The 24,473-nt window shown below is 35.3% G+C and overlaps 1 protein-coding gene across 1 annotated transcript in view; it reads left to right on the plus strand.

The window, feature by feature from the left end:
* Znf804b (zinc finger protein 804B) overlaps positions 1 to 24,473 on the plus strand; it is a 617,567-nt gene that overhangs the window by 474,333 nt on the left and 118,761 nt on the right. The window contains exon 2 of the mRNA XM_008822510.2: positions 14,775 to 14,918. Coding sequence (XP_008820732.1) covers positions 14,775 to 14,918 — 144 coding nt within the window. The remainder of the gene's footprint in view (positions 1 to 14,774; positions 14,919 to 24,473) is intronic.

Consider the following 24,473-nt stretch of genomic DNA (forward strand, 5'->3'; position numbering starts at 1 on the left):
GAGAGCACTTACTATGCAAGCATCAGGACCTGAGTTTGAGTCACCCATGTGCAAAACCTGCATGGCTATGTTCTTGTAATCCCAGCATCATGGGGAAGAAACAGGCAGACTGAGAGCTCACTGGCCACCGGGTGAGCTTCTGGTTCACAATGAGACCCTCCCAGTAAGTTAAACCAAAGAAAGAGAAGTAGAGGAAGTCACCAGAAGTCTTGCTCTGACCTCTACATGTTTGCATAGGTGCACAACCTACACACATATGTGTATATACCACAACCACATACAATACACACACACACACACACATGTATACACACACAATTTAGGACACCAAAATAATATGAGACATACTGTCTTAAATATTTTAATTGTTTTAAAATTCTTACAATAGACAAATAATTTACATACTCTTATCCAGTATCCCTGCTTAATAAATGAAGAAATAAATAAAGATCAAACTGCTTAATGTCTCATACTCATATGGAAAGGAACTTCGACTTTTTATCAGACATGGTGTTTCCATTCTTTTTGTTCTGGGAATTGAATCTAGAGCCTTTGCACAGAGCTACAACTCCAGCCTGACCTCTATTCTTAATAATTAATTAAACTAATTTCCAAGACTCAAATCTGTCTTGACATCATTCCTACTAGCACCATTCCACTTTAGCTACTTCTCAGCACATACATCTTTTTAGATACACATAGATATATATGTGCATAAGCACATATGTACATACATATGCCCATATACATTGCTTTCTTCATTTTACAGCACCTAAGGAATGGTTGAGCTTGGAAGTGGTTAGGCCAGAACTGCTCCATTTCTGCACTTGCCAAATGCTCTTACTTTTAAATGCTTGGATAGTTTCCATATTGTCTCAAGTTTCATGTCTATTATATAACTAACTTTAAATGTTTTTAGTAGTGGGATGATACCTTTTAATCTTACACAGTGCCTGTAGCATCTAATACAGTCAAAACTTAATAAATAATTGAATAATTTATTTCAAAGCTTTGAATTCATTTCTTAACATAAAATATCCAATGGAGATTGCAAGTATCCTCTAAAATATGCTATAAAATTATTAGGTGCCTGAAAATATTCTACAGCAAGTGACTTGCCATGGGGGAACACTGATCCTATCAGTTAGACACAGACAATATCAAGGTCAGGATTGATCCAATGAAATATTGATTCCCACAGATGCAAATATCATTGATATTGCTGTACTTTCAACTATAAACAAATAAAATTAAAGTTATGGACAACTGTAAAAGAGATCTATCCCCTAACTACACAAAGATTTAAAAGTGAGTAATGGAATAGTGTACCTAGAAGGAAGTGACATTTTATGTGCATGTGTATTTATGCAAGGGCACATGGTAAAGTCACATGTACATTTGTGCATGTAAGTCCCAGAGAACACGGTTTTTTAATTCTTTGGCACCCTCTCATCCTTCCATATTATTATTTGAGACAGGATCTGTTGCTTACTTTAAACTCAAGTAGGTTAGGTAGCCTGGCCAGCAGGCTCAAAGGATCTGCCTACGGGTCTCTCTAGTGCTAGGATTATAAACTCACCATCGTTTCTGGCATTTTACAAGTGGGTTATCAACATTGAATTTGGCTCTTCATGATTTCAAGGCAAACATCTTACTTAGTGGATCATCTTCCTACTTCCACAAAGAGGTTGTGACTAAAATTTACCTAGGACTGAGGAAAATATGTGTGATTTTCTTTTCCTTCCCCTCCAGTATATTGTTTTCTAAGATTCTGTTTCCAATCCCATAAACTTGAACTTTTCTTCCTTACCAGCATTCTCTTCTACCCATCCTCAAAGAAAGAAGGATTTTTAATTATTCCGGTATTTCTGTTTACTTGGTATCATCAGCTTTTTATTGCTACTCCTTACTTAACATTACTTTTTCCTTTTTTGGCCCTTGGCATACTTCTTTGTGGTTTCCAAGATAAAATCCACTGGTATTTGAGGAAGCAATAAACGAGGAGAGATTCTCCTCCCTAAGGTTTGTTCCACCATCTAAAGAAAGCTTATGTTGTTTGTTTATAGATTATAAGGTCAAAACACTTATCATATAAGACCTTCTTATATGATAGAAGACATTTTCCTACTAATGAGGTACAAGTGCTCCCTGCTACCCCTACATTTACTACAGAATAGGGATCCATTGATAAGGGCAGGCATTAAGGTTCTAGTACAGAATTGAAACTATTGAAACTAAGCATTTAAGTTGACAACAGCCAAAATCAGGGTTTTCCATGGCTTTGTGAGTAGAAATAAAAAATTCTATAGGAAATCATTTTTACAGATCATTTAATTGTGCTTTGGCCAATTCAATGTGAACTCAGACTATTTAAAGGCTATAAAAGTCCAAGAGAAATGTTCTGGGAAAATAATCACACAGAGACTATAAAGGAACAATAGGAAGAGGATCATAAACACCACCTTAGCCACTGGTCTGAAATAATGACTAATTGCAATAGAAAGTAAAGGGAGAATAGAAAACACAGACTCTGTAAGGTTTTCACAGCTCGTTTCTCATTAGCACATACAGTGACCTCTATGTTGTTCTCCTTACCAAAGGGAGTTTCACACATTCTCAGGAATACTTCATGCTATCATCTTAAATCCTTGAAGTAAAAGTGTACACCATGCATCACTGAATTGTCCTTTACTTAGTAGAATCAAATCCAATAATTTATAGAGTTGTCATCAAATTCTACTGTACTGGGATTCGTTCTTTTAGTCTTGTACAAGTTACAAAGGCACACCCCGGTTTTTCTTCTGTAAAGGAAACACTTCATTCCCCACATCTGACTAAATGTACCTTTGTGTTGTCCTTTGTATCTTGTGAATTAATATTATCCCTGCAGGTTGTTGAAAAGTCTCTTGAAAATGGGTATTTTGTGTTATCTCGCACTAGTAGACTAACAGAGTAACTAATCCAAACATTCACACACAACCAAATTCCTACCCTACTAAACTCCTTCAAGATTGGTAGAGAAATGTAAAAAAGAAAAAGAAAATTAAGCCATTTTAGTTGTATATATGTTTTTCTTTTGCTTTGACATTTCTTTTATCTCAAGTATTTCTTCTATATCAGAAAAGGAGGTAACTTCCTGCATCTTTCTGCCTACAGCCAGTTTTTAACTCTGAAGTTCCAGTGTACCTCTCTTTGTGATGGTTTAGAACTACCAGTCTATGCACTGGTGAACCTCTAAATGCAGTTTTTAAAGCTTAAAAGATTAAAAGAGATGGCTCAGCAGCAACAACTGTCCCTAACCCCAGTTCCAGGGCATCCAACAGCCTCTTCTGTTTTCCGTGGGCATTGCATGAGGTGGGTGTACTTACCTACATGCAGGAAATACACGCATACACATAAAGCAAAAATAATAAAATAATAAAACACAACTTTGTTTCCTTTTTAAGGTGGTGTTACAAAGCAAAAATTTCTATTCATGACATCACAAGAGTAAAAAATAAAATTTAAAATATATTGTTAAATATATTTTGATTAGGATTATATAGTTTGAGAAAAGTTAGAGTGCATCTCTTTAATTTCCATATCTATGTTCATTTATACATCTTAAACTTCAAAAGCAGAGAAATGTGTTCCCTACATCAATTACATTTTTAAAGTGATGAACTGTACCACACAGTTAATTTCTCTGTTCTTGGTCTTAACGACAGGAGACAGGGACTTGAATTGTCATGGTTAATCTGCTATTTGTCACCTTGCCTGAGAGATGATTCTTTTAAAATTTTGTAGGAATAAATATGGATCTTCCAACTACTCAAGTAGTTGTGGCAGTCTTTTACTATTATTGATTGTCATAATCTGGGTGGGTTGCACTATCTCCTGTCGTTGTGTATGACAGGCATTAACTTTGGCCCCACTCTCCAGTGATCAATTGACTAGACTGCAACTGAGAAGTATTTTCAGTTTGTTTTTCCAAAACCAAGTGTATATATGTAAATGAATATGACATATTTCTTTTGAAGAAGTCTTATTTGTTTTGTGGCATTCTATAAGAAGAACATTTAAGAGACAAAGCATAAATGGCAAATATATCTGGCCAAACTAGATGAAAATAGAGCCAAGGTTTTTGACATTGATTCATGACTTCAAATGAACATAGTCTACTTTGCAGTATTGGGTTGACCCTTATGAATGAATGCCTTTCTCTCAAAGTAAACTAGCATTTTTAAAAGATTTCTCTAACTTTGACTTATTTTCTCAGCTTGAAGTTAATATTCCAAGATTTGAGACACAGGATCTATAAAGCACACATCTTTCACAATCACAAACTTTCTCCAAGTTTGAAAGTAAATTATCTATTAGAAGTTTAATAATAGATTAAACTATTGATCTATTATTAAACCTGGAAAAGGCAACTTGAAATAATAATGCTGTACCTTTGTGAGCAAAATCAGTTTTTAAATACCTCTGCTTATGGAACAATTTATCCAAATATAGTAGGCTTCTTATCAGACATGTTAGCAGGTATTCAGGAGAGCAAAGACTGTCCTTGGGGCTTTGGCAATTCGACTTGCTAAAAGTGAAACTATTAGCTTCACACTGCCTTACGACATAACCACCAGAATTTCTCGGCCTGTGTGAGGCATATGAAGAACATAAACAACTCTGTACAGATTAATATTAGAGTATCTTAAAAACTCAAAAGAACTTTGCAATAGTCTCCATCTGTTGCAAAAAGAAGCTTCTTTGATGAATGGTGAGAGATACAATTATCTGTAAATATAAGGCTATGTATTTTCAAAGTAGTAAAAAATGCATTAGTATAAGAAAGTGGCAAAAATAGGTAATTCTCGAGGGTCTATAGCCACTCCACCTGGGTATTTGGCTAGATTTACACTACCATTCTGAGTTCTGCCTATTGTGTGGGCCTTAAGTCCAATCCACAGTTGTGAATTACCACCCAGATAAAAGTGGCACTATTTCACCAATAGAAAAAATTTGCTGGGCCAGTCTTTGTGGTTCAGAGGCAGCATAGATCGTTATGACCATTGATTGATTCTATCCCTTATCAGCTTACATAGTATCTTCTGATACTATGAGAGCTAGTGTTCATGCAGGAGGCTTTCAGGTCAGTACCAGCCAAATTACTCAAGTCCTGTGTCTGAAGTATATGGTGTCTTTGTCAAAAAGGTCTTAACTTCAAGTTCAAGAGGCAACCAAAGGCTGTGGCTTGTATTATTTTGGGAGTCTCTTGGACTATGCTGACCAATAACTGGAAGAGACGTTTCCCTTGCCTGACACTGTGAATTTTGTTATACAGCCTTCAACTATGCATATAAATTTACCTATACATCACATGTCTATTTTCAAATCACATAGGCATTATTTCTCTTCCATCTCTCTCTCATTGTATAGCCTGCCCTTTCTCTTCCCCAGTTAAAGTACCCCCTGATTTCCCCCATGATATCACCTATCTCCTATGATATACTTCGCTCAAGCTTTTTCTTTACCTCTTCCTCCATGGTTAACTTTCTATTTTCTGGTTCATACATATATCAGATATACAGACAAACCTAAAGATTTGAAGTTAGGATACATAACTGAGAGAAAACATGAGTCACTTGTTTTACTGATTCTGGGGTGACTCATTTAATATAACAGTTTCTAGCTCTATCCATTTACCTACACATTTTATGATTTTTCTTTATTGCTGAATAGAATGCCATTGTGTAAATTACATTATCCAGTCATTAATTGAAAAACATTTAGGTTGTTTCTATTTCTTAGCTATTGTGACAGGAGCAGCAACAATCATGACTAAACAAGTATCTCTGTAGTAGGATACTGAGTTCTTCAAGTATATGCCAAAGCATTGTATAATTGAATCATATGATAGATCTCTTACTAGTTTTAAAGTAACTCTCCACACTGATTTCTATAGTGTCTGCATAATTCTTCAACCCCACCAGCAATGAATGTTTCCCTTTCCCTACATCCTTGCCAGCATTTGATGTAATTTATTTTCTTGATCTTAGCCATTCTGGTTGGGGTAAGATGAAACCTTAAAGTAGTTTTAATTTACTTCCCTAGTTACTAAGGCTGTTGAACACTTCTTAAGGTAACTGTTAGTTTATTTCTTCTTTTGAGAACTCTCTGTTATGCTCTGCTTCCATTTTCTAATTGGGTTGTATTTTTTTTCTGATTCTTTGTTGTTTTTTAGTTCTTTGTATATTCTAGAAATTAATCCACCATCAAAAACATAGCTGGCAAAGACTCCCTCCCATTCAGTGGACTTCCTCTTCACTTAATTGTTTCCATTGCTGTTTGGAACCTTTTTAGTTTAGTGAGTCATTTGTTGGCCTTAATTCCTGAGTGAATGGAGTCTGATTTAGGAAGTCATTTCCTATCCTTCTGTCTTGTAGGGCATTGTTTATGCTTTTTCTCCCAACAGTATCAGAACTTTGAGTTCTACATTTAGTTATGTGATCCATTTGGGGTTGATTTTTTTCCAAGTGATAGATAAGGTTCTGATTTTATTCTTCTACATGTAGAGATAGTTTTCCCAGCATCACGTGTTGAAAATGCTGTCTTTTCCCCAGTGTGTGTTCTTGGCAACCTTGTGTAACAGATGAAGACTTACAAAGTCACACCCTCGTTGAAATACAGAGGTAAAGTGCCCAACCCTAAATGATACATTTACAATGAAACCTCTACACTAATGGCTCAGGGAACATCACAGGAGAGGGGATAGAAAAATTGCAAGAGCCAGAGGGACATGACACCTGCTCTTAGTGAATGCATTCTAGGCATGATAGTGGAAATAAGCTAATGATAGTCTAACAAGATCTACATGATGACAAAATTAGTTGACATGCCAAGATGAATAATGGAAAATTCACGAGGTCCTACCTCAGGATGAAGATCTATAGGTAATCATTGGATGCCTAGGGAAAGAGAATCAGTTTTCTCCAGGCACTATCTCCCTGAGAGATAATCCCTTGTGGGTAGCCCTAAACACAGGTACACAGAAGCACGACTAAATAGACCCAGTGCAATATATTTGTAAATGTATATATGTATATGTAACAATCATGATCAAAAAAGAGGACAAGAAATTGTGGGAGGTGTGGGAAGGTCTTAGGAGGAGTTGGAAGGGGGAATGGAAGGGTGAAAATAATGCAAATACCATACTCAGATATGAAACTCTCAGAAAAAGTGTAAAGAAGTCAAAAGGCTGTAACTTACTTGACCATCACTTACTCTTAGGGAAACTCATTCATAATCAATTCCCAAGCAAAGGTGAAAAAGTGTCTGAGTCAGTATTTATGAATGAACATTTACCCTCTATATTTGCTACAAATTTTGAATTAAAAATCATTTATAATTGAGCCATCGTCACTAGGAGCATTTTAGAAAAGGTAGTTACATGACATTTTTCATTGATTTATATTAGAAAATGAAATGTCAGACACTACTAATTGCATTTTTACAATAAGTAGTTATATTGGGAGTAATGGCTAAGTGAAAGTATTTCCTGTCTGATGCACAATGGATGTATTCATTTAGATGTACTCAATTTAGATGAATGCAATATGTCTATACTCATTACAGTTATATGTATCTGTAGGCTGAATTGATGGGGCTGTAATTGCTGCCTTTATAAATGGAATCTTTCTGTCAGTCTGAAACAAGAAAACTTATTTCCTTCATATTTTATACACCCACACAACAGATACATTCCAAAATCATAGCTACAAATACAGAAATTTTACTCTTGAATTTTCACTGAATTTAATATTTGTAAATATGGTCTATCAATAGGGTCTGCTATTCCTCAAAGGTTCCAAGGGTTTCTCTTTGTCATATAGAAAATGACGGAAGGGGACTGAGAGCCCAGCAGTCTCTCCACACAGTGAAGCTTATATTTGTCATTCGATTTCACTACAGCTCTGCTTCAGTCTTTACATGGCATGGATTAGATTACCTGCATACTGTACATTTTTGTCCTTATATTTAATAAAGGTAGGACTAATAAAATGTGATTTATTAGTATATGTTTTTCTAATTACCAGCGTGTATTTCAGAATAAGTCTCAATGTACAGAGAAAACTGAGAAGATGGCATTCAGAGTTTCTATAACACTCCCTACCCCTTCCCTGTGACTGTTCTGGACTGTGTGGAGGGTCAGTGGGTATTAATCAATGAATTCTAATTGATGCATTGTTATTAGCAAGCTCAGTTTTTATATTTAAGTTGATTCTTTGTTTTGTAAAATTATTTGTGTTTTGGTCTCACCATACATATTTTGAGATTTTCAAATTTAACTTTTAGGATGGTGTGGAACAAAACACATAGAAATCAAATGGATTCATTCATTTATTTCTTACTCTTACTCATACTTGCATTCTTTGATAGCACTCACTGATTGCAAACTTTGTTTTCTCTACTCAGGGATTTTGTGTGGTTTCACTGATGAGAACTGAGATATTCTCTATTAGAAATTGATACAGTTTGCATGTTGGTTAGCTAACATTTTACTGTATCTACCAAAACTAATCAGTTTGTGGTAATTTTACTATGTCCATAGTAGCTATCTCTGGGTACCAATCTACAACTTTACAATTTTTTCAATGTAACATCTGTATCAGACCAGTAAGAAAAGCGGAACTACTGCTATTCCTTTTGTCTTACAGTTAGACAAGAAAGTGAAAGAAAATCGTAATACACTATCTGCGGTGATTATGTTAGAATGAGCATGGGATTTCCTTAGTTCCTTTCAGAAGTGTTTTCTTTTAGAACTGCTTATTAATTTATGTTAGGAAAGATGAAGTTTGCGGTGTTGAATTTTGATAAACAGTGGATCTAATAGTAATGCATGTACCCATTTAATATAATGCCTGTTCAAAGGTAGCCAATTAGGAAGCTTTTCCAAAATCAGCAGTTATATAAACAAGCTCAAGATATTTAATTGTTGCTTTATGAACACAAATGCAATGAACAGGCTGGCATCTACCCAATAAGTTAAAAATTTGTCATTCTTTCCAAATTAGAATTGGTGCTGAGTTGCTGCCAATGAAGACTACCCAGAGATAATTTCACGTGTTTAATGTGATTGCATTCATTGTTTAATGTGAACAACTTAAATGGTTCCTTAATAAGAAGGGCAAACTCTTAAATCACCAGCAAACCTAAAAATTTTATAGCCACTTTTGAAAGATATGTATCTTTGCTCTGAAAACTGTTATTGAGTTATGTTAAAGCTGTAATGAAATGCTTCTAATTTTTTTAAATATTAAAAAAATACAGGAAGTGGCTGACATCACACTTTCTCTGGATGATGACAGAGAGTTTCAATTTTGATCATAACCTATTCCAAGTCTGGAAAATCTATGCTTTTATATAATTAATTGCATGGAAAGCAAGTGACTGCAGAGAAACTGGGAGAGGACTGGGATTAGAATCTGTGTTAGTCTCTGTGTATTGCTGTATTAGATGTTTTTCTGTGGCTATGATAAAATACTTCAATTAAGGCAGTTTACTAAAGGAGAGTTTATTTTGGCTTACAATTCCAGAGGACAGTTCATAAGTGGCAAGGGAGACATGACACCAGGGGCCCAGACCAGGAAACTGAGTGCTCAAATATTCAATGGCAAGCTTGATGTAGAGAGGGCAAACTCAAAGTGGGATGAGGCTATGGATTCTCAAAGCTCCTCCCAGTGATACACTCCTTCAGAATGATCATCTCCTAAACCTGCCAAAACAGTCCCAACAACTGGAGACCAAGTCACCAAATACATGAGCCTAGGAGTGACATTTCTAATTTAATACACTCCAATTGCCACATTCTATTTTTGTGGGAATTGTTTTCAAAAAGCACTAAATCCTCAGGTCTACAATTTACAAATTTGTTCTAAAATTCTAGAAGCTCTGCCTGTGTGCAATCATACTTATCTACCTCCTCCATCATTATTTCAACAGTTAGTTATCCAAAGTGATGTGTCATCATTTTTATATTCTCTGAAAGTAATAGGAAATGCATCCTTTACCCTTGCTGTCGATTTCATTTTATTTAGTGATTGAGTTACTTTTAAGTAAGAAAAACTGTGTTGGATGCTATAGAAGGCAAAGACTATTCATTTTATGGTAAAAAATTAATCATTTCATTCCTCACATCTCCAATCAGTCTCTGACTTTAGGGCTAGAGAGATGGTTCAGCAGTTCAGAGCACTCATTGCTCTTGCAGAGGACCCAGGCTTGATTCCCAGCACTCACATGGTGGCTAACAACTATCTGTAACTCCAGTTCTAGGGGATCTGATGCCTTCTTATGACATCTGTGGGCACTACATGACACGAGTGCATGTACACACATGTAGGCAATGCACTCATACACAGAAAAAAATAATAAATAAAATATTTTTTAAAAAGGAATTATCACAACTCTGAGGAAATCAGTGTTAGTAATGTTAATATAATTAAACTCATATAATGCTTTCTTGATTATGTGTGGAATTCCTAAACAGTTCAATGTAAGACAGATAGATAGATGATAGGTAGGTAGACAAACAGACAGATAGATAGATGATAGGTAGATAATTTTTACAAAACATACGGGAGCAGAAAGATGCCTCAGCAGGTAAAAGTATTTGCCACCAAGCCTGATAACCTGAATGAGGGAGCTCCAAAACACACGGAAGGAGAGAACTGACTCCTGCTGGTTTTCTGCTGAATTCCACATTCACATATCCTGGCGTATGCATGCTGCATGCACACACACACACACACACACACACAAACACACAAACACACACACAATAATTGTAAAAAAAAAAAAAAAAGGGAAAAAAACCAAAAAGCTCATTCTATCAGGTGTATCAGGGGTTCAAGTTCGCATGTGTAATCCCAATATTCACATTAGGAAAGGAGACACAATCTGATCACCCCAATTTTATGACCCCTCTGGTCTACAAAGTGAGTTTCAGGCTAGCCAAGACTACAAAGTAAGGCCCTAATACAACTGCAAATGAAACACAAACATATATACAGTGTTATACAGATACAACCACACAAAAAACACTGGGATAACAAGTATCTATAGAGAAGAGGAAAAATAATTTTCTCCTCAATGAATTTTTTTTTTTTTAGATTGGATCTCCTTGTAGCCACAGCTGGCCTGGAACTTGCTATATAGAACAGGCTGTCTTCAATCTCACAGAGATCTTCCTGTCTCTGCCTCCAAAATGCTTAGATTAAAGGCATGCCTCATCACACCAAGTTCTGGATGAATTCTTAGCTGTAACTTGCTTTAACAAAAGACAGACTAGCAGAGAAAAACATCAAGTTTGATAACATGGTTATACTCTATATGTAAGAGAGATAACCTGGAAAAATAAGTTTCTAGCATAGAGATTAAGACGTTGTCTTAGGCTTCAGATTTAAACATCATCATTCGTTGAAAGAATGAAGAAGTGTGTGGGGAAGATCTGATTAAATCCCACTAAAGGTATGAAACAGAGGTTTTTGATGCAGGAGTAATTGATGCCTTCTCTTTAATTAAGTCTTTGGCTGGAAAGATGTTTGACTGAGGAGCTGCTGGTCTGGGGAGATGGTTCAGTAGGTAAGAACATTTGCTGTGCAAGTATGAGGAGCGGAATTTGGATATTCAGCACTCGATTAAAAACAGCCATGCATGACCACGTACTACGTGGGGCTGGACACAGATACAGGAGGATTCCTGAGGCTTGCTGATCAGTTGCCTCCTTTTGATGGGGGAGGGGAGATCAGAGAGCTCCAGGTTCATCATAAGACCCTGATTTAAGGAAATAAGATAGATTATTGTACAGTAGGGCAACTGAAGCCCTGCCCTGATCTCTGTGCATGTCTGCACATGTGCTACACACACACATACACACACACACACACACACACACACACACACCATACACTCATACACTCCCCACTCCCTCAACAAAGAATGTCTAGTGATTTAAAGTCATCCTTCTCTTCTGGGTATAGAAACAGTGGCACTTCTACAGTTGGAAGGTTCCTTCAATTTTATACATTTCTCTTCTAAAGCTGTCATTTTTGGAGCTACTTCCCTGTCTACTGCTTCTCAAAATGACAAATTTAAGCCTATTAATCTACAGATGCATTTTTGAGGTTGGGAATTTTGGTCTTGTAATCTGGGCTGGTGCAATCTGAGCCCTATTACCTGCATTTGTGGTGCAGGGCACTAAGAATTTCTATAAATTTATTTAATTTTATTTTTGGTCTTATTGAGACAGAGTCTCCCTTTAGCCCCAAGCAGCCTTGAACTCATCATATAGACAAGGCTGTCCTCAATCTCACAGAGATCTGCCTGTCTCTGCCTCTTGAGTACTGGGAATAAAGGCACCATGCCTTCCCAAAAATTATATAATTTTTATTCCTATCAATCCTGAAAACTACTTATTATTATCCACCTTAATTCATTCTGACATAACTGAACTCTTTAGTGCTTGTGCTGTCTTAAGACACAGTCTGACTTTCCAGCTCCTTGTTCTTCAAGGACTAAATTAGTTTCTCTGAATCACAAAAATAAGAAATAAATATATAAATAATAAAACCACTCTGAAAGGAAGTTTTCCATTATCCAGTCTGTTAGACAAAGCACAAAGCAACAGAGTTCAAAAGAGTTTTATGACTCAGCAACATCCATGATTGAAGCGGAGGGTGGAGGGTTGTGTTGGGGACCAGCAAAACACAATATGTACCAAACATTAGAATTCTTAAAGAGTGCACATAGTAACGGATGGTTAAATGTAAGTTTTCATTCAAAGAGTATGAATTCCACCCTCAAAGCTTCTAGTCATTATTGTGATCAAAGAGATATGAAGAAGAGCAATGGATTTCTCTAATTTCACTTCATAACCAAGGCACATTTTCAAAACCAATTGAGTGGGACTTCAATCTTGCATTTTCTTAGTGTCCATCTCCCAGTTTCAAGAACATTATAGATTTTTAAAATTATAATTAGTCTTCTCACTCTTGTTGGGAATTAAGAGCTCTGCAGCACAATTTTAAATCTGTGGATGAATTAGCAGCGGCAGCCTGGAGTTACCTAGATAGCTGGTTAAAGTCCGAGTCATTGGAGGAGCTGTGAGCACAGGTATTAATAGCTTTAAAGTCGGGCTGACCTAATCCTAAATTCAAGCTCTACAACATGGTCTCATCAAAGTGTTTGTGCACTGCCTTCACAGCCATAATGGAAGAGAAATAGAACATAGCTCATTGCAAAGATTAAGCAAGTTAAAAGGAACAATTCATTTGTCACATTTCTGCTTTACAAGTAGAGCACTATGATTTTAGTGTGCAGTAATCATTTCAATAATTAAAATAATTTGATAGCAAGCATTCATATTTCTTTCTAATTAAATGAGTTACTTTAGTCAGAATATCTGCCAGTTTACAGGAACATTTACTAAATGCATGAATATAAAATTCTTTGTGTGGAAAAGTGCATATTTTTATGTCTTACAAAAAATACAGCCATTGGCATTACCTAATATTTTTAAAATAACTTGTTAAGAAAACTGTTATAGTCACACTGTAATTTTCAATCTTTAATGAATCATTGAGAATAATTAAGAAGTTTTCTTTTATATCATAAGTGAGTTATGCTATTAAGCTTTCAGAACTATCTTCCACTATACAAACTATAGAAAGTAAAATCTAAGTAACTGCAAATCAGGGAATGGTTTCTATCTCTTATTGTAAATTTTATTCTTACTTTTATATTTAAAATTTACTGGTACTGAGAACAGGTAGTGATTTTTACTTTTCTCATATCTCTTTTAAGCCTTCAAATATATTTAAAGATTGCATAATTACTTCAGAAAGTAATTTTTATCCTAATTTACCTTCAAAGTGATTTGAACAGAAAAGTACCTATCATTCTTATTAAGGGTAAAACTCTAAAGAGAAATGGTAAATCACAGGTGGTTGCTAACAAGAGAACTAGGCAAAGGTTGTTTATTTCAAATCTCTTTTCCACATACTTATTTGGTAGTCATAAGTGTATTATCTCTATAAAGACTGGGTGACATATCAGTAAAATACATATGAACATAGATTATGTTAAGTATTTGCTATTTAATAATTCTGTATGCAGTGGAAAATTTGAGAGCATTTTAAGTAAAGAAATGATATAGCCAAGATTGTCAGAAGTGAAGCTTCCTCAAAATTGTAAGAATAAAGGTCTTGAAAAACAGGAGATGAACAGAATTGCAGTGTCTGCAGGAACTGCTGTGGAAGAAGTCAGACTGAAGTTTCAGACAATGAATGCATCAGGCTCTGACAGCAATGTGAATAAACGAATCCCTGAGAGAGTGTACAGATTAGATTGATCTCATGGCTGAGGGTAGAACTGCAAGGAACACAAAAAAATGTAAGAAGCATACCAAAGGAAGGAAAGTCTATGACAGAGATAAAACAGAAATGGCCAGAAAGTGTTTGGTAATAGGTGAATTACAACTGGGAACAGGTAGCTAGCGAAAGGATGCGTCATGAGCAACTGCAACAGTAACCACAGGTCTACTTCTGGAAAGCTTGTGTGGTGGCTGTTTAAGTTCAGAATGATGCTACTCTGAAAGTTGCTTCCACGGTGCAATGAATTTCCAGGAAATCATGAGTCTCACCATGCTATTTTAGTCACAGTAAAATTAAATACCAACTTGATTAATAGAAAATCTGGTTTCTATCAGAGAGAAATATAACTAATATTTCTGCCCTTTTTTAAAGGACTTTGCAGAAAAGGAGAAGTCCACAGCCAAAGCTCTGGAAGATGCAAAAGCAAACTTTTACTGTGAATTATGTGACAAGCAGTATCACAAACACCAGGAGTTTGACAATCATATTAATTCTTACGACCATGCTCATAAGCAGGTAAGCCAAAGTAGGAAACCCTTCCTACTGCTAGATTTATACCTTCAGAACAGGACTGCGAGAATTTGGCCTTATTTATTGCCATCTAAGACTCAGAGGTGAGATCGTTTTATGTCTTTTTTTCCATGAAAAGTTGTTTTCAGTTCAAATGTTAGATGAAGTCATTTTTTCCCCCCAAGAAGCACCCTAAAGCTGGAGGTAAACTCAGAGCTGCTCTGAGTATACTGACTTGTTTACTTTAGAATTATATACATTGAAAACCAGAAGCCCCTAAAGTGGGTCATATTCAAATTTTAAAACCACCTAAGTAGTTAATGATAGAACTAAAATCCCTGCCTAGCACAGACAGAATCTACAGAAGAATCTGGTACTATCCTTCCCAGTTCCTTTTTCTTTTTTCCTTCAAAGACCCCAGGGTATATATAGGAATACTGGGTCTGAGAAAGCAATTAAAACACATTATTACTCAATACATGGGCCACTTTAAATAACATTTCCAAAATCAAATATTGAAGTCAATATGTACTGGCAGGTAGAAATGTCTCCATTTGTTTGTTTGAAGGTCATGTGTGCTATGGATCTACACAGATCTATTCTCTGCAGCATTTTGTCTGCAAATAGGGTGCTATTGTTCATATCCTATTAGATTTTAGCTTTGCTGGCTGAGGTACAGAGATACAGGAGACTTAGGAAATCCAAGTGCTAGATTCCAGTATCCACCCAAGAAATTCCCTGTCATCAGAGGGTGACTGCTAAGAGCCATGCTGTGAAATGGAGCAGACATGTTGTGCTCTGAGGGCAACTCTTGCATACTCTGTATCCAAAATACTAATTCAAAGCAAATGAATATTTTCTAACAGCATTTATTGGGCCAATACTAAATATATGAAAAATAAGGTTGATTAAGACACATTCTGTCCTGAGAGATGTACAGGTAATGGTTGCATTTATCTAACAGGAAAGACCAATGGGATACACTGTTTTAGGATTGTAATCACCAAGCCTCAGTGTGCATCATAATAACCTTGGAATTTGTTGATAATGATGATCTGAAAAGCTCCTTCATTATTCTAATTTGTAACACTGATATAGGGCCCAGGACTCTGTATTTTGAAATTATAAAGAAATTCTTAAAAATACATCACAGTGAACTATCATTGAATTTCCCCAATAATCTTGTTCGATTGATAACACCACCATTCTACTCTGACTCCACTGCCTTGCCAGTTTGAAGTAAATTCCCTAAAATCATATAATTTTATCTCAAAGTATTTCAACATGTAATCATTTTAAATGCACCATTATCAGTCCTAAAATATCAAACAATGATCTAGTTTCCCTAATTATTACATAAATTTTGTAAATCTGGATACCTTGGAATCAGTATACAAAAATATCTACTTTTCACATATTATCATATTTCAAGTTCTTTTTAATATATTTAATCTATGGGTCTTTTTCTAACCATTGAAAGTTACTTACTCCTTACGATCTACTTCCCACATTTGAGAGTTTGCAAAAAAATTTTCCAGTGTTATTTTTTCACATTTACTTGGTCTTTTATATTGCCATCGAATAGATACTAGTCTGGTCAAATACAGATTTCTATGTTCTCTGTGAGGGAATATATTGCAGGGGACATTGCATTCTTCTTGCCTGGTTGTCCCTCTTCACATAGCCTTATACTTAATAAGTGGAGTCGGGTACTAGCAACTTGATCCATCTGTCATTAAGGATCTCACCAGGGTTTTGCCATGAATCAGTTCTGTAATAGTTGATGATCATTTGTTAAAGCAAATGAACTTTATTTGAAGTTGTAAAATGATGAATCAAAATCTATCATGCCTTTTTCACTAATAAGATAAAATGTGTCCAAAAAGATAAAATTCTCATACACATTGCCCTCGAAGGGCTTTTATACAGGCAATCTTCAGGCTATATATTAACAGAAAATATTGTGGATGTTCAGAAAGTCAAGAGATAAGGGAAAACCTCATGAGACTGTGGTCTTTTATCTTGAGCTGTCCTTTACACAGGCATGTACACTCATACGAAAATGTTAAAATATTCTCCAGGCGGGATGACTTCTTGGCAGAGCTGTAGGAAGCTACAGTGAAGAAACATCAGAGAATTCGGCTCCTAGTGAGAACTGTGGCACCATGCAGCATGCCTTGTACTCTAGAATTCTGCCTAATCAATTTTCTTTCTATTCCCTTCTTCAAACTCGTTTATACTGATTTTCTAAACTTGACAAAACAGCCTGCTCTCTCTCAGTTTTTCTATTCCATCTCTATCCTCATGTCCATTTATCTTTACACTTATTGATAACCTTCCAGTGCATGCCCTTTCATCAAAAAGTGATTGAGTTTCTAATGGGTGCTACTATGATCAGTACAGAAATGAATGAATTTGGTGCTCAGCTTCAGGGAGCTAGTCTCATAACTGAGGAAACAAACTAACGAGCAGTATAATACATTGTTACAGAACTTGTGTGCTTAGAACATTCAAAAAAGAACACATAAAACTGATTTCAGAAAGAAGGCAACGAGCTACAGTTTTAAAGGAATGAATGGAAGTAAACCATGGGATTAAAACCAGTCAGTCCTGTCGGGTAAAAAAGCTACCTGAAGGCCTGAGGACAGCTACGATGCTTGGCGGTATTTTCCCTTGAGGATGTCTTTATATTATTTGTCAGTGTCTTGTACTAGTCCCTCAGTTTTGCATTCTCATCTTCACCATTCTTATTACACTTCTTCTCATGTCATTCCTAAGAGCTTTTAACTGTGCTCCCTACTTCAGTACTTTCCCTATTCTAAATGAGCCTGTTCACTTCAGGCCAAATTAATCCTCCCAAATTACCACACTCTTCCTGTCACTCCTCCTCTTGGTAATCTCCAGTGGCTGATGACTGACTTTTAAATGAATATAAACTATTTAAGCCAGCATTCAAAACTCAATGATCTGGCTTTTACCTCCCTTTCCAGATTTATCTCCTGGAACTCCAGCATTTCCCTCCAGTTTTCACAAGATGCCTTATGGTTTCCCACCTGCTCCTCTTGGCCCATAATCTCCCCTCTGTCTTGGATGCCTTTCCATATGATGGCTTTATTTCAACTTATACTTCTGTGTATTTAAAACAGATTGACAACTTCTATCTGAACTTTAAAGGAGTTGAAATTTTGTGGAAAACTAATTAAACACAGAATTTTTCAAATTCTTTTGCTGAAAATCTATTAATATTTTGGAGTATATTTGTACATATCGGCCACTTTTGGAAATGGTAGATTAAATTTGTTGTAGACCTTGTTAAGTCAGTTTCCTGGGATAATGTTGAAATACTGTTCAAAGATTTATTTGGGCACAAAATATTTTGAGAATTACTTCAGTTTTAGATGAAGCTGAGTTTGAGAGTTCCCTGTTAAATAAAAGCAAGTTTTATATTCAGAAAAAGAAAGGAGTCATTAAAATAAGATATGCAGAAACAACCCCGAAACTTCAAAGTTAAATATGTGCACTTGATTCTTTCTTCATTAAGAGCTCTTCTTGACATGGGTGGTGATTATAATGATAATGGTGGAGATTTTACTAAGAATAACTTTTGGCCTGAGAAATACTAACAGTTGCCAAATTTTACTTCCATGTGGATTCTGATGAAATTTCTTGCCACTGCTGGTGAGCCTTCAACGTTTTGTTTTGTTTGTTTTCTTTTTTTTTTTAATTTAGAAGTAAACCTAAAAATCAAAGAGAATGCATTCCATTACTCAGCAGAAGAACAAATTAGAACTGGAAATAAAATAACTTTTGAATTCTTTCCCTTTCATTAATTTATAATTACCCGAGAATCTTCAGTTTAATAAGATATTTTAGAATCTTACATACTTTCCTATATCTAAATAGCAGTACTATGTATTCAATTATTCATTACAATTATATTATTCATAGCCACATTTTAATTCTAGACAAGAAAATATGTAAATTTAAATAAGAAAGAAAACAGGAACGGAAGACAGCTCCATGGTTAAGAATATTGGCTGCTCATACAAAGGACCCTGGTTCGGTTCCCAGAACACACATGATGAAGTCCAGTTCCAGAGGATATGATGCCCTCTCCTGGCCTCCATTGGCATTGTACAACATAGGTGCTTTTATAAACGTAGACAAAACACTCATACAGATAAATTTGTTTAAAATGTTTAAACAATTTTTTAAAAGAACGAAGAAAAGTCTGTGATTCGTAGATCTAAAAGAATGCCATTGAACATTTAATACTCTCTATAATTTGATCAAGAACTGAGATATTTTTTGGTTAGGTATTATTTGTAAAGAAAGGGTAGCTCATCAGCATCACATGTAATTTTTTTTTCTCCAATGAAGAAATATAATGAACCTCCAGCTTTGAACAACTCTATTTATAGCACATGACTTAGAGAAACAACTCAATTGTTATATCTATTGGCTTGTGCATCCTATAATTCTCTAAAACTTCTGAGAATTATTTCCAAAGTGATTGGAATGAACATATAAATTATAATCACTTGGCTAAAAATAACGCTGTAACTATTAATATAGCCAACATGTAAATACGAATTAATTTCTTGTGAGTCAATCTTCAAATCATAGTCTCTTTTTCAAGACTATTAGCTGTAAATGTTTTATACTGAAACCAGTAGCACACATTCTTACATTCAGAAGTCTCTTCTGCCCCAGAGACATTATGGTTCTTTTAAATTAAAAACAAACAAAAAACCAACCTAAGTAGCTATAAAATGCCTTCAACATTCAAGAACAAACCCACTTTCAGACCCTCCACATGTGAAGCTTAATCTCCTTAATCTCCCTTTGTTTCACAATAGGATTTATTTTCACGCAGGGGAACTTGTTCAGTTGTCAGGTTCAGGTTCAAACTCCAACTAATTCATGAGTAAAATATTGTTTGGATTTTCCATTTCCCTACAGACTCCAGGTAAAATATCAAAACAAGTTGTTTTTGTCACCTTGACTCCAAGAAGAAAAAACTGACCCCTAAAACTGGATAATGTAATCATTCTATTTATCTTTTATTTTCTTCCTGTGGTTTTATTCAAATTTCCTCCAAATATTACCCTAATTGGTCCAAGGATATATTTTAGTATGACATATTTGTTATTCTCATAAGGAAGTCAGAAAATAACAAACTAGTGATTTGCATAGTTAATGTATTGGTCTCTATTCTCATTGTTGTGAGCAAATATGTGACAAGAAATAACTCTAAGGGAGGAATGGTTTGTTTTGACATACAGTTTAAGAAGAGATGTGGTCCATCATGTTGGGGAAGGCATGGTGACAAACATGTGAGGCAGCTTATTCCATGGTGTCCAGAATCAGAAAGAGAGAGAATAGCAAGTAAAGCTAGGCTATAAAACCTTAAGGTCTGCACCTTGTGATCTATGTCTTCCAGCAAGGCTCTGCCTCCTAAACAATGTCTTTCCAAAACAATGCCACCAGCTGTAAGCAAGTGCTCAAAAACATAGGCCCATGGAAGACAATTCACATTCAAACCACAACAGTCAACTAGAATGAAGAGATAATGACTGATAAATTTTGATGTTCCTCTGTGTTTTGCATTATATAAATCTCTATTTCTAGTAGAATGTGATGATTGTGTGTGTGTGCTCATGTGTGTGTAAATTTGTTTGGATGTGTGTATGTGTGTGTGCTTTCCTACAATTACCCAGCAATAATTTAATTCCTCATTAGCAAAGAATTACAAATCAAACTGATGTTAGCTTTTTACTCATATTCAGTTTACTAAAGCTATTGCTTTCATATTGGTTATGAGAGGATTTTGACATGGTTTTCTATTCACTGCAAAATAATTTTAGGGTCTACAGTCTTGTCTTAGAGGTACAAAACACTTTTCTACCCTAGGGCACCTTCCGTGCTAGTCCCCTGTGTCTGATGTTCTTCCCTCTGATCTACTGGTTCTTCTCTTCATTGGAGCCCTAGCTTTTATGCCCCTTCTTCAGCAGGAACTTTCTCTTTGTAATTCAAGCAATGAGTTATTGTTTCTCTAAGTCCTCATACTCTTTTGGCACTACCTATGGTGGCCAGTGAACTTGATGTCAGCATAGAGCTTGGTCTTCAAAGCTCAAGAATTTTAGGAGCTCATTGCTTCCATTGGTACCTTGAAATCAGCCATAACAGACACCAGAAGTTTAGCTTATCTTTGATTTTGTTTTCTCAGAGAGCATACTGGTACAATATTGCCTACCACTCTGTAGAATGGGAAAAAGGCTTGATTTTGATTTGCTATTGCTAATCCTAACTTGTCTCCGACATTGGCCCTGGAAAGGGAAGGAAATTATCTGTCCTAATAGCCACTCTGCCTCTAGAATTAAGATCATTGTCTGACTCGTGGCAATAAACATTTTAACCATGAATGAGTAGCTGAAGAATGAGTTCCTAGAGTTGGTCCACTTCCATGCCTCTGTCTGTTTGTTCATCATTGATTAATCATTGTCAGAGTGGATGATTGAACAAGAGATCCATGATCCATAACGTGATGTTAAATATTTTTACTAAGCAAACTGTCATTAACATACATTTTTAAAATTTTGTACTTTGAGAAAACATTTGAGTGTATATTAATGCTGATATATTAGGCCTCACCTTAAAAAATTTATACTTAACTGTGTGGGGGAATTACTAGACTTCAGGGGCTTTTAAATACCCAAATTGTCTGATCAGATTTGAGATTTTAAAAAGTAAGTATAAAAGCATTTGGAAGATAGGCACACAAAGAAGGGAGCTTAGCTCTGCGATCAGATGGGCATTCCACAGTACTGGGGATAGTGGGAGTATTTATAGATGTGACAATAAGGGATGAGAACAGGGGTAATCAAAGATTGTCAGTGGTTTGCAAAATGTGAGAAAATGTTTTACAATGTGAATAGTCAACTAAATGCAAGTTTGAGGGAATTTAAATATAACATACCAAATATGAAAAATGAATGCTCTACTCAGTGTTGATGAAATAAGGGAAAATTGTATACGAAAGCAGAGTATTTAAATTTTTATATTCTGCTTATATTTATCTATCAAATGTTTAAAGACATGAATTAGCCTATCCATTTGGGAAGTGTTTTAGGAAAATAACCAGATGAATCCCAAAGATTTACTTACAAAAATGTTTCAAACAGAAAACTAGTATAAATAACCTAAACAAACAGCCTTCTGGGAACTTACAGAAATGGTGTCAGCATGTACAAGACCCAGGCAAACTCAAACAAGACAAAAATCCAACATAGAACTGGGGAAATGGGTAAGAGGCCCCCATCTTAGCTGAGGAACTGTTGGTAGCTGGTCACTGCTAGGGGAGGGAGAGTTGATCTTCTTTAAGAGAGTGATGCTAGATAGGCTGGCCAGGCTCCCATGGATGAACTCAGATCGAGGGACATCTGGGGACACAAATTTGGCTTGATAAGAAACATATATGACAGAATGCAGTAAATCTGGTGGATGGGCTATGGGGGGTACAGATAGAGAAGGGGGTCTAAAAATGGTTAAGATATAGTGCATGAAATACACAAAAATTCAAATAAAAAGCATTGTAAGAACCAGAAGGGATGGATGGGATGACCACAAGGAAACAGTCTTCCAGACAGCTGGTTAGATAATCATTTGAACTCACTGTAATAGCAACAACATGCACAACTCCAGTGCAAGCTCAAACCAGTCAAAATTCCAGCACAGACAAGGACAAGGAGGTAAGAAATCCCAACCCAACCTCAGGAACTTCTGGAAACTGATAGTTGTTGAGAGGGGGAAAAAGACAGTATCTTACAAGGATCAGACTCTTGGTGGGCCCAGTGGAAGGACTCGTACAAAAAGACATTTGAGAACACAAATCAGACTCTATAGGCTGTATTACGTATATGAGAGTATATTAAATTGGGCGGAGGGTAGTGGGGGACTGTGCAAATAGGAGAAAGGGTCTAAATACCATCAAAATGTATTGCATAAAATCATAAAAATTCAATTACAAAATTCACCTTTGAATAAAATAAGAGTGGTTAAATTACAGTGTGCATAACATAAAACAATGTGTAAGAATTTAAATTGTGTTATTCCCATATTTTCTATAAAATTTCTATAAAATGCTTGGATACATTTACGTTAACGTTTAAGGAATACAGATGTATATAACAGTAAGTATAAGTGTTTGTTAATTAAAAAAAAAAGGTTCCTACCCATTCAGGCAAGTTCATGAATATTTATATTAAGATTTTATCTAGATATGAATCTAGAGAATTCTAGATTTTATGAATATGAAATATGAATATGAATGAGGCTATACCCTACTTATTTTTCTATTTCTTACTCTTCATTTGATTATATTGCATCTTCCCAGTTCATCTGTACTTTATTGTGTTGTTAAATAAATACATAGTAAGTATTTATATTATTGTGACCTGTGTCTTCAGCTGAATTCCATAATAAACTATGATTATTTTATGATTATATTATCTTTTTGTGCAACTATTTTTTCCTGGAATTGTATCTTTATGTCCAATATTCTACAGTTGCCTATTACTAATTCATCCATGAATTATTTTTCATTATATAAGAAAAAAATCCTTTACAAAAAATATTACATAAACCAGCTAATAGGTTAGTTCTAGTCCCTACCCCTTTAGAAACATCCCTGGTTCCATCCACTGTGCTGTCTTTCTGCTTCGGTTTGGAGAGGTTACCCTTCAGGCTGTCTGCAGAGCTATTGTCTTGGGTCCTGTTCACATTGTGAATAATTTTCTCCTCTCTTAAACTACATTCCTTGTTTCTGTGGTCCCAGGACTTCTTATACCTTATTTTATTCCCTTGTTTTGGTGAAACCTACCTCCTAAAATCTATCTAAGAAATTGTACATAGAATCTATCTAAGAATTGTACAGAGAAAGTACATAGGCTTATTCAATTCATGTCTTTTTCCTGCTTGATTTTTATTATATTTTTTATTTAATAACCACATTCTTAGAAGAAGAATTTCATTACAACAGCATTGACATATTCAATAACAATTTCCTGAGCTAAGATGCATCTCTTTCAAAATTGGCTGTAAATTTTTAGGTTTAGAGTTGAATTATTTCAGTTATACAATATTGTACTCAGTATAAACCCTATAAGACATAAAATTAAATGAGTTTTTAACCTTTATATAAGTTCTCCATTTCATTACTAATATACACAGCTTCATACAGAAAAATTCATTTTTAATGCAATTGACATTAAGATGTTTTTGCACATGTGTTTCTAATCTCTATGTATCTGATTATTACATGTCACAGTTGGTTACTTTCTGAGCTCCTTGGCATCTGAGCATGGATATAAAGTCATCAGGTAGATTTCAGTAGTAATGTTTTTCACGTCTGCTAATTATTAAGGAGAAAATTTGTATGCTTTGAAGAATTATTTTTTTAATCATTATTTAAAAAAATTTAATAACTACATGATTAGAAGAAGCATTTCATTATAATGTTAACATATTCAGTAACACACTCCAGAGCAAGAGCACATGTGC

Source organism: Nannospalax galili, unplaced genomic scaffold (genome assembly GCF_000622305.1).
Source record: "Nannospalax galili isolate Female #2095 unplaced genomic scaffold, S.galili_v1.0 scaffold85, whole genome shotgun sequence".
Taxonomy (NCBI): domain Eukaryota; kingdom Metazoa; phylum Chordata; class Mammalia; order Rodentia; family Spalacidae; genus Nannospalax; species Nannospalax galili.